This window comes from Garra rufa, chromosome 19 (genome assembly GCF_049309525.1).
Source record: "Garra rufa chromosome 19, GarRuf1.0, whole genome shotgun sequence".
NCBI lineage: Eukaryota > Metazoa > Chordata > Actinopteri > Cypriniformes > Cyprinidae > Garra > Garra rufa.
Genome location: NC_133379.1, coordinates 14,284,866 through 14,296,792, shown reverse-complemented (window position 1 = coordinate 14,296,792; position 11,927 = coordinate 14,284,866). Strand labels below are relative to the sequence as shown.

The 11,927-nt window shown below is 34.6% G+C and overlaps 1 protein-coding gene across 1 annotated transcript; it reads left to right on the top strand.

Annotated features, from left to right (window-relative positions):
* Positions 1-292: 292 nt before the first annotated feature.
* Positions 293-11,157, top strand: poglut3 (protein O-glucosyltransferase 3). Its single transcript, XM_073824744.1, has 8 exons — positions 293-726; positions 1,683-1,877; positions 3,721-4,004; positions 5,435-5,651; positions 5,732-5,928; positions 8,042-8,236; positions 8,353-8,457; positions 10,019-11,157. Exons 1-8 carry the CDS (start codon positions 498-500, stop codon positions 10,157-10,159), a joined length of 1,563 nt encoding a protein of 520 aa, XP_073680845.1. The 5' UTR covers positions 293-497; the 3' UTR covers positions 10,160-11,157.
* Positions 11,158-11,927: the final 770 nt, after the last annotated feature.

The window sequence follows — 11,927 nt, the reverse complement described above, 5'->3', positions numbered from 1 at the left end:
TTTTTCTGAAACCAAGATCATTTTTACTCGTCTAGAAAACTTTTCTTGATACAAGATTATTACTTTTTTGGCTGGAAAGAAGACAAAAAAATCTAAGAAAAACTTTTTTTGCAGTATAATAAATTGAGTTTAAAGGATGTGTCCAATCCAGGTCACAAGACTTTTAATGCCTATAAAACAGTTTCTGATATTGTTTTTTAATTTTCTTTGCTTTTTCAGAAGATCAGGAAGACCGGAACTGTTGAATAGTTTTGGAAACTCGCCGGATTTGTTATTGAGGCGCACCGCAGCACAAGCGCCACACTCAAAATCCACCCTTATTATTTTTTAACGTCTTATTTTCTACCTTAATGCATCAAGTCCCGATATATAACATTAGAACAACAAAACACGTCTGTATTAGCTATGTCAACAAATCATTAGCAGTTTAGTAGTCAACTTTAGCCGTAGTTCAGTAGTTTTCAGTCCCCTGTTGCTCTGAAGGAACCGCAGTTGAAATGGTCCCTCATATAAACATTAGAAACGCGTTTGCAGATGTGCCACATATCGCCTTCGCCTTGGTCATCACTATAGTTTTAAATGTCGGAGTTTGTCGGAGTACTGAGATTAATCCAGCTAAATGTGTGGTTTGGGGTCCTGGACTGAATCCTGATGTTGTGCTTCCTGTCAGATATTTCTACATTCAGACTGTCGACTCACGAGGACGAAACATCACCGTCTCTCCTGGTAAGAATGACAATAAACATCACATTCATTATATATTAGCATAGTTATTAGAAAGGAAAGATAAACCTATACGACTGAATATATATTTTTGACAAAAATATATTTTAAATATATGGCAAAGCTCAATTAAATATATTTTTCCAAAATAAAAAAATATATTTCAACCCTCATATACCAAAATAAAATGTAAACATATGCCAAACCTTAATTAAATATTTTTTAAAATAAAAAAATATATTTTAAATATATGCCAAAGCTCAATAGAATATATTTTTTAAAAATAAAAAATTATGTATTTGTAACCTTCATATACCAAAATATATTTTAAATATATGCCAAAGCTCAATTAAATATATATTTAAAAAGTAAAAAATATATTTCAACCTTCATATACCAAAATATATTTTAAATATATGCCAAAGCTCAAGGAAATAAAAAAAAAATAAAAAATTATATATATATTTCAAGCTTCATATACCAAAATATATTTTAAATATATGCCAAAGCTCAATGACATATATTTTTTCAAAAACAAAAAATATATTTCAAGCTTCATAAGCCTCTTAAAAGCCCTTGTCCGTACTCCTAACAATTGTGGACCTTAAAGACCTCTTTTAAGAGTTAAGATGCTTTCTGAAATGCATTTTCCCTTGCTAGGATATTTTCTTTAATTTTAAGAAAATATCTGTTTTGTCACTAGGAGCGAGTCCTTGCACTAATATGTTTTATGAACACATGCCCTGCTCTGTTTGGCATAATATATTCTGATTATGTTTGTGAATGTTTTGAATTGAACAGTTCTTATTAAGGATGATCAGATTTCTTAAAAAGTCAGAATGTAGTCAAATATTAATAATCAATGCAAATCTAAATGTAGTTTTCATTTCCTTAATACAAAATAACTCGAAGCCGTGTTTATTTCGATCTGATGGTGGTTTCTGTTTTGTTGATTTCAGCTAGAGACTCGTTCAGAGTGAAGGTATCGTCGCTGGAGAAGGAGTATGTTCGAGTTCATGTTCCAGCGGCACTGGATCGAGGAGACGGCTCTCTGCTGGTCAGATATCGCCTCTATGGAAGCTCTTTGAAGGGTCTGAAGATCGAAGTCTTGTATCAAGACAAGCCCGTGGCAAACTCTCCATACACTCTTAAAGGTAAGTGGTGTTTTTCCTCTCAGATCTACGGTCTATATATTCTTTGTCTTTAAATTGCAAACATACACTTGTGAAAAATAAGTGTTTTTAACTGTATTATTTGTGCATGTGTAGTAGGCTTCTAATCTTCAAAGTATGTTTAAAAACTGTCATTGCAGATTATGTAAACCAGAATGAAATAGCTGGAAACAAATGAAAAAATAACCACTTTTCCCTTAATAATAAACATAATGAGTGCTATTGTTGTATTTCATTGATGTGCAACTTGTACATATCTGGTAACATCTAAGGGTTTCATGACCCTTTAATGAAATAAAAAGGTACTTAAGTGTAAATAGAGTACAGTACTTCAACCAAATGTGACCCTGGACCAAGAAACCAGTCATAAGGGTCAGTTTTTTTTAAATTGAGATTAATACATCATCGGAAAGCTGAATAAATAAGTGTTTGTTAGGATAGGACAATATTTGGCTGAGATGCAACTATTTGAAAATCTGGAATCTGAGGGTGCAAAAAAATCTAAATATTGAGAAAATCGCCTTTAAAAAGTTCTTAGCAATGCATACTACTAATCAAAAATATGTTTTGATATATTCACAGTAGGACATTTACAAAATATCTTCATGGAATATGATCTTTACTTAATATCCTAATGATTTTTGACATAAAAGAAAAATTTATAATTTTAAAAGTATGTTCTGTGCAATTATTTTGATAAAGGGAAACAAGATACAGTTCTAATTTCAACATTATTTCTTCTTCAGACATTGTTTTTTAAATTAAATAAGTATCGGTTGTAAACAAAGTGACCAGCATTTGGTTTTCAACCACTAAAAATGAGTAACATGCAACGATCTGGACATGAAGCCTCATTGAGATCCTCATATCTCTGGGACTGAACGATGTAGGGCCGTGAAAATTAAGATTCTAAAAGAAAAGTTTATGAAGAACTAGAATCTAAAATCATATTGCAATATCTTTAATACTTTTTGAGATATAGGCACATGGATGTTGAAAAAAGAATATTTATGGCACTCAGACAGGTCTGTTCAATGCAGTTGTCTTGACAGAAAGAAACGAGATACATCTCCAGTTTCAACATTATTTGTTCTTCAGACATTCCTCTTTAAAACAAAAGAAGAATCATATTTTTTCAAACTGACCCACATTTGGTGTTTGACCACTGAAAATGTCTACATTTTAAGGATTTACTCCTGGAGCCATGTTTAAATGTCAATATCTCTGGAACCGAATCTCATAGGGCATTAAAAATAAAGATGTTAAAATGAAAGTTTGCTAAGACTGAATATCTAAAAGGGCATTTAAATATCTTTAATACTTCTGGAGTTACAGTTCATGCAAACTTTGGAGAAAAACTTGAAAAGTGCTGTTTCCTTATTTTGGAATGGTCACCATTGGCACATAATGCAACACAGATTGCTAAAGTCAACAGATTTCACTAATAGAGCGACCAATCTCTGTGTAAAAATATCATTATGATGCTGCCGTCTTTCTGAAGTCATTTTTACCCCCCTGTAACTTGACTCTGAATCTCAGCTGAAAATTGTCAAAAATAGTATAAAATAGTGGATTGCTCAGTAAATATTCATCCGTGACATTTAATATGTTGGCTTTCATCACTATACATGTCTACCTTTCTTCAGAATAAATATGAGCAAAATCTAAAATTTAAGCCAGGGACCTCTGGGTTGAGTTGACCCTAAAGTATATTATTTCTATGATACTCTGTTAAAGTGTGCTTTTCTGAGTGTTACTTAAAGATACGATGCTCTGCAGTACTAATAATCAAATCTGTTATGTTTTTCGTGTGTGAATGTGTCAGGTCCTGTGTATCACGAGTATTGTGACTGTCCCGAGGCGGACGCGGGTGTCTGGCGGAGTGTTCTTCAGTGTCCAGAGGAGGAGCCCCAGATCCAGCAGGACTTCAGTTCATTCCCGTCGATCGACCTGCAGCAGCTCCTGAAGGACGTTCCTCAGCGTTTTGCGAAGCGGGGTGGACTCATTCACTACACCGTCATCAATAACCAGGTGCACCGCCGCTCACTGGGCAAATACACCGACTTCAAGATGTTCTCAGATGAGATGCTGCTCTCAATCGCTCGAAAAGTAAGCTGCACAGGTTATTTGAGACCATTTTTAAAAATGTTTTTTTATTTACATTTTTATTGTAAAAAGATACCATTGACTCAATCTGTTCATAACCTCACTTTTATATATCTTTCTGAAAGTTCCCCCCCATCATCCTGTATTTGTGGAAAGTTAGAATAAAAAATGTGGAATTTTTACACTGCTGTTCACAAGTTTGGGACCAGTAAGATTCTTCTGCTCATCAAGGCTGTGTTCATTTGATCAAAAATACTTTTCAAAATAATTTTCATATTGTCAAATATTATTACGATGTAAAACAATGGTTTTCTATATTAATATACATTAAAATTTAATTTATACCTGTACTTAAAGCTGAATTTTCAGCATCATTACTCCAGTCTTCAGTGTCACATGATCCCTCAGAAATCATTCTAATATACTGATTTATTATCAGTGTTGAAAACAGTTGTGCTGCTTAATATTTTTTTGGAACCTGTGATAGTTTATTCCGGGATTCTTTCATGAATAAAAAGTTAAAAAAGAAGCATTTATTTAAAATAGAAAGGGTTTCTAATATATATACACTACTGTTCAAAAGCATGGGGTCAGTACATTTTTATTCTTTCTTTTTTTGAAAGAGACTAATACTTTTATTCACCAAGGATGTGTTAAATTAATAAAAGGTGATAGCATAGCTGTTTTACCTTGTTTTTCATCAAAGAATATTGAACAGAAGAATCACAGTTTCCAAAAAATATTTGGCAGCACAACTGTTTTCAACATTGATCATTTGACTGATCAGTGAGACTGTAATAGCTGATGAAAATTCAGCTTTGCATCACATAAATAAATTATATTTTAAAGTATATTAAAAAAAACATATTTTTTATATTGTAATAACATTTTGAAATATTAGTTTTTTTCTGTATTTTTGATCACATAAATGCACATACATTTAATCACATAAATTCTTTAAAAAACATTACAGAGCCCAAACTTCTAAAGAGCACTGTTATTATTATATGCATTTCATTAAAAATATAGATATTTACCCTAACCCTAATATAACATTTTTAGAGTGCAAAAAAATAATAAAAATGAACATCAATTTCTTAATATTTGGTCTGCTTTTTGATAATGCAGTAAATTAGCTTGTTTTATTTGCATTTTTATTTTTCAAGTAGTGACCTAAACTGGTGCATTCTTAATTATTCCTATAGCAGACTGTGAAATTCTGAAATATCTGTTATTAGTTGTAGTTTTTTTTGCACAAATTTATTTTTAAAAATCCAAAATAATATTTTTTTCTCTTTAGGAATATTTTTCTTTCCTAGTTCAAGTTAGATTTTGAATTCAAATTTTTTCTCAGACTTTGTATATTTTTATTATACATTTTTATAATGATTAATTGGACTATATTATGGCTCTGTGTGTTCTGTCTCCACCAGGTGAAATTACCGGATGTGGAGTTTTATATTAATGTGGGAGACTGGCCGATGGAGAACAGGAAGGTGAGTGATAAACCCGGACCGGTGCCCATCATCTCATGGTGCGGCTCCACAGACACGCGGGACATCGTTCTCCCCACCTACGACATCACACACTCGTCTTTAGAGGCCATGAGAGGCGTCACCAACGACCTGCTGTCAGTCCAGGGGAACACAGGTGCAAATCTGAACATCAGTGTCCAATATGAGCTGACCTTCCTCAGTCTCACCTCTCTGGACTCTCCGCTGGTTTTCCAGGTCCGGTGTGGTCGGATAAAATGGACAAGGCGTTCTTCAGAGGCCGGGACAGTCGAGAGGAGCGCTTGCGTCTGGTAACCATGTCTAAAGAAAATCCAGAGCTGCTCGACGCCGGAATAACCGCATATTTTTTCTTCCGTGACCGGGAGAAGGATCTGGGAAAAGCACCGCTGGTGGGATTCTTTGACTTCTTCAAGGTAAGCCATGTTCTTTGATTAACTGTAGTTTAAAAACTTTGTTGCTATTTCATAAATGTCGATCAAAGAGTACTGCGAAATGACGGTGTTTCCATTAACTAATGTTATGCGACTGAAACCTAATTTTTACCTCTAGCGATAAGTCATGGAATGGATTTTTATGTGGTTTTGGCTATATTTAATTGAATGTGACCTATTTTTGCGAAATATTCCTTTTTCGAACAATTAACCTAGATAATGTGCACAGTTAGACGCATATCCAGTCGTTTGTGCGGAGAGTGGAAGCTTAAGCGCGCTTTGCAGGACATGAAGCGCCAGCGCAATCGCTTGCATTTTTTTTAATAACCGTGGAAATCTAAAATACATCATTTTTGCTCATAAGGGGAGGAATAATACATCATTCAGAACTGCACTACTTTTATCTGTGTGCACTCACACTATCAACAAAACGTTGTGCTTTTGTAAAATAGCTGAAGAAAACAAACATGCGCTTTCTGCCGTCTCTGTCTTGAGGAGGAGAATATTTGCCTCACAGATATGTTATACGTGACCCTGGACCACAAAACCAGTCTTAAGTCGCTGGGGTATGTTTGTAGCAAAAGCCAAAAACACATTGTATGGGTCAAAATTATTGATTTTTCTTTTATGCCAAAAATCATTAGGAAATTAAGTAAAGATCATGTTACATTAAGATTTTGTAAAATTCCTACTGTAAACCTATCAAAATGTAATTTTTGATTAGTAATATGCATTGTTAAGAACTTAATTTGGACAACTTTAAAGGTGATTTTCTCAGTATTTTGATATTTTAGCACCCTCAGATTTCAGATTTTCAAATAGATGTATCTCGACCAAATATTGTCCTATCCCAACAAACCATACATCAATAGAAAGCTTATTTGTTGAGCCTTCATATGATGTATACATCTCAGTTTTGTAAACTTTAACCTTATGACCGGTTTTGTGGTCCAGGGTCACAAATATATCTATAGAATGCTTTAAATTACTACTTTAATTTACTAAAACGAAAGAATTAATGTAATAAAATCATGTTATATTGTATAATGGTAATGTGAAAATTCCACCTACTCCGCCCCCCGGAAAAAAAAAACATTTCCATTGCTGTTTCGCGAAATATTCCTTTTTCAAATTGCCTAAAAAAACACCTCATGTGAGCATGAAAACTTTTGCGATTTACGGGAGTTTTTGCGCAATTCCATTAGGCGTATTTTCAATTTGCGCAATTTAGAGGAACACTCCACTTTTTTTGGAAATAGGCTCATTCTCCAACTCCCCTCGAGGTAATAAGTTGATTTTTACCGTTTTGAAATCCATTCAGCCGTTCTCCTGTTCTGGCGATATCACTTTTAGCATAGCTTAGCATAGATCATTGAATCCTATTAGACCAGTAGCATCTCGTTCAAAAATGACCAACGAGTTTTGATATTTGTCCTATTTAAAACTTGACTCTTCTGTAGTTATATCGTGTACTGAGACCAGTGGAAATGCAAAGCTGCGAGTTTCTAGGCTGATAAGATTAGGAACTACACTTCCATTCCGGCGTAATAGTCAAGGAAGTTTGCTGCCGTAATATGACCGAAGCAGGCGGAGTATTATCAGAAATGAGTTCCCAGCTAGTTTAGCATTTGCACATGTGCTGCGTGATATTACTGCTCCTGCTTCGGCCTTATTACGGCAGCAAACTTCCTTGACTATTACGCCGGAATGGAAGTGTAGTTCCTAATCTTATCAGCCTAGAAAATTGAAGCTTTGCATTTCCGCCGGTCTTAGCACACGATATAACTACAGAAGAGTCAAGTTTTAAATAGGACAAATATCGAAACTCGTTGGTCATTTTTGAACGTGATGCTACTGGTCTAATAGGATTCAATGATCTATGCTAAGCTATGCTAAAAGTGATATCGCCAGAACAGGAGAACGGCTGAATGGATTTCAAAACGGTAAAACTCAACTTATTACCTCGAGGGGAGTTGGAGAATGAGCCTATTTCCAAAAAAAGTGGAGTGTTCCTTTAAAGGGTAACGCAGCTTGTGATGTTTGTTTTCTCTGCTTAATAAAGAACACTTTGCTGTTCTCCTGTGAATGTCTCTAGTACAAATACCAGGTGAATGTGGACGGGACGGTAGCGGCCTACAGGTTTCCGTACCTGATGCTGGGCGACAGCTTGGTCCTCAAGCAGGATTCTCCGTACTATGAGCACTTTTACACTCATCTGAAAGCAGGTGTGCACTACATCCCTGTAAAGAGGGACCTTTCTGACCTCATGGAGAAGATCAGATGGGCTCAGGTACAGACACTGCCCTGCTTTCAGAGCACACTGGCTGTGTGACATTGTACAAATGCACAGTTTACACTGACAAAATTGTGAAAGCTATGTATTATTTAGTGGTTTTGTGTACACAGAAGAATGACACACAGGCAGAGGCCATAGCGAAGGCAGGACAGTCTCTAGTCAGAGATCTGCTTCAGCCTCACAGACTCTACTGCTACTACCACACCGTCCTTCAGGTAACTGTCTGTCCTTCATACAGTTAGATAAAATGCTGAAGAATTTATTCAGTGCATTTCACCTTCCTAACTCAGTTCAAAACTGCAGACAGCTTTCCCAGGTCAGATTTAAGCTTATAAAACAGTCAGCAACCTAAAACTATATTTTACCTAAGCAAGAACTTCTCATGTGCAAAAAAGTGGATATTTTTGGATATGGCAGTGTTAATGTAATGTTATTACTACATTTAACCCCCTTTCAATTAACTAATTAAAAGGTGTTGACATTTTTTTTGGTTACACTTTATTTAAAGGTGTCCTTGTTAGAGTGTAATTATATATTTAAGTACTGAGTAATATTAATTTAACTACATGCACTTACTTTATGGTTAGGGTTAAGATTAGGGTTTGGTTTAGGATTGCTTGCATGTAATTATGGATACTTTATTGTTTTTAATGTGTATCAGGGACACCTTAAAATAAAGTTTAGCTTTTTTCTCAATATTCATGAGAATTTTTTTTAAATATATCACTATATTAATGGAAAAAAAGAATAATCTGAGAATTGCCAGTATTAACTCCACTGAGAATTTCTTGCTGCTCAAAAGCAGTCCAAATATATAAAATCTTCATAACCAGGCCCTGTTGTTCAATTGATTTTTGTCAGCTTTATGTAATTAGTGTAAACAAAATGTCTTTTCTAGTGTTTATGTACATATTCATGTTTACCAAAGTACGGAAGTATTTTTGAGACGAATCTAACCGGTAGATAAAAGTCTGCAAAGAAAGAAATTAACACTTTTATTTACCAAGGATGTGTTAAATTAATAAAAAGTGATAGCATAGATTTACATTGTTAGAAAATATTTATATTTTTAATAAATGCTGTTCTTTTTAATTTGTTATTCACCAATTACAGGTTCCAAAAAAAATATTCGAGGGCACAACTGTTTCCAAAAACACAATACAATATATATATATATATTTTTTTTTCATTTAGTGACCTAAAGTGTTGCATTCTTAATGATTTATATTGCAAACTTCAAAATTGTGAATTTAAAAGTGTGCATAACATCTTGTGTAAAGTTTCAGTTAATCACTGGGTCAAGATTGATGTGAAACACAAGAGGTGTTACATTGTGCACAATATAATTACCTCTTAATTTATCTCTTAATTTTTTTTTTTTTTAGATGTAACATAATCATATTTATTTTGATCGTCGCAACCCATTTCCAAAACTAAAGTACTAAAAACAATGGATTTCTTTAATTAATACATTTTTTGCAGGCGATTTCTTTTGTATCTTGTCCAGAAAAAAAACAAAACAAACTTGACCTAAATGCAGTTGGAGGTTTTGTTTTAAAAAAAAAAAAAGGGTTTAAACCCTAACCCTAAAAAAAGAAAAGAAAAAGAATTTCTTGAATTATAAAATATCTGCAAACAAGTGCTGCTAGATAATTTCTTAAATCTTTGCATCTGCTTGTTTGTAGATGATCACAAGCTCAGATTCACTGGATGAAGTCAGTGACTGAGATTTCAGTGTTTTATTTTAGCATTAGTTGATATTGTTTCCTTTGACAGACGTATGCAGCTCGTCAGAACACGCGGCCTGTAGTTCATCCTGACATGGAGTTCGTGCCCCAGCCGTCCGATCACACGGCTCTGTGTAACTGCCTCAGATCATCAGCGGACCACAAACCCCAGCGGAAAGAAGAGCTCTGAGAAAATCATCTTCAACCCTTACAACTAGTTCCTTTTCCACCAAAGAAAAAACTCTGTCTGAAACAAGTGCCACAAACATGCATTGCACACAAAAGAAATAATAAGGAACAGAACACACGCAAACACAAAAACAGTGAAGAGTTTTGCCAGGAATGAAATGTGCATTAATCCCATTGTTTTAAATGATTTTAGGTTTTCCTCACTTTTACTTTCATTTTCACTTTTTTTTTTTTTACACTTTGCACATAATTTTATTTTTTTTTTTAAATCGTTGTCTTCCTTTGTTTAATCATGCTAGAATTTATTTATAACAAGGTTGAAAAATATCATTTGTCATGCGAAGTGAACCCTGTTATGTTTTTGATCTTTTTAACAAATGCTTCAAATGAAGCTCATGTCAGTGAAGCATTATTTTGTATGCGTGCCATGCTCAAGCTCATTGCCTATGGAGAACATCATCACCTTTTTAACACTACAGTATTATGCTGAAAATATCAAATTTGCTTAAATGTTGTCAGACATTGCAGATGGACTGCTGTGCTGCTTGTGTGGTGATATAAACAGTGTTCAGTTTGGACTCAAACCTCAGTCAATCATCTGTGAACAAAGTGAAGTCTGACTAAAATGATGTTTTGTGTGGTTGCCTTCAACTTGTACACGGTCCGTCGGTTTCCAGTGTTCATTGGTGCCAGACCAGCTCAAGATCATGGGAAAACGTAACTATCTTACCAAGTGCTGATTTCTTTCAATGTGAAATGTACAAAATATGATTTTTAGAAAGGATAAAGGTCCACTCCTGTCACTGGGGTAGAAGCAGATGGGATCAAATTTCACAAATGAGATCAAAAACCAAAATGAAAAATTCCCATGAGATTGTGATTTGACTCAAGGACTTTTTAACACCTCTCGAGAACTCTGTGCATTAGATTTTGTGTGTTTTGTATCAGTATTTTTGTATGCATTATAAGAGCCCAAAATAAAAATGTGCCTAAAATGTACTCAACGTCAGGCCTTCCAAGCTGTAGATGAGTTTCTTGATCAGAACAGATTTGGAAAAACGCAGCACTAAATCACTTGCTCACCAACTGATCCTCTGCAGTGAATGGGTGCCGTCAAATGTCAGAACAATTAGGTAGCGGCTATTTGCAATTAGATGCTACTTAGACTGTGAAAACAGTATCTTTTCTTGGCGAGAGATGCTATTTACACTAAGTTCAAACAGCTGTAGATTCTATTTACTGTTGAAATAGATTTTCTGATATTTAAAATACAATTATATGCACCTCAGTATTGTAGTACATTAAAACAGAATGCAGTAATTACATACTGGGTGTATAGTTTTAATTCAATTTATTAAATGGTACTGGGACAATAAACCCTCCCTACATCTACCCTAACCGATACTTTTTCAACTTTTCAATTATGTCCATTTTTATTGGAAATAAATGCCTTTCCGATATGACATAAGATTTGAAAAGGGTTCAAATTCAAACTCAGATTGATCGCGTCAAAAAGAGCAAAACACGATTTATCCTCTGCGCCACTGGAGCTGACAAGCAGAAAGAGCTTTATAGCCTTGCACATACAATGAATTTGTTTTGTGCCGTTAGCTTCCAGTGCACAGAGACTGAAACTCTCCCAATCACATCAATGGGTGGGCGGAGTTTGTGTAAACAGCCTCTGCCAACAAGTCAGGCCATTTGCACTTAGTACAAGTAGACACTCTAAAACAATTACAACAGGGATGCCCAACCCTGTTCCTGGAGAT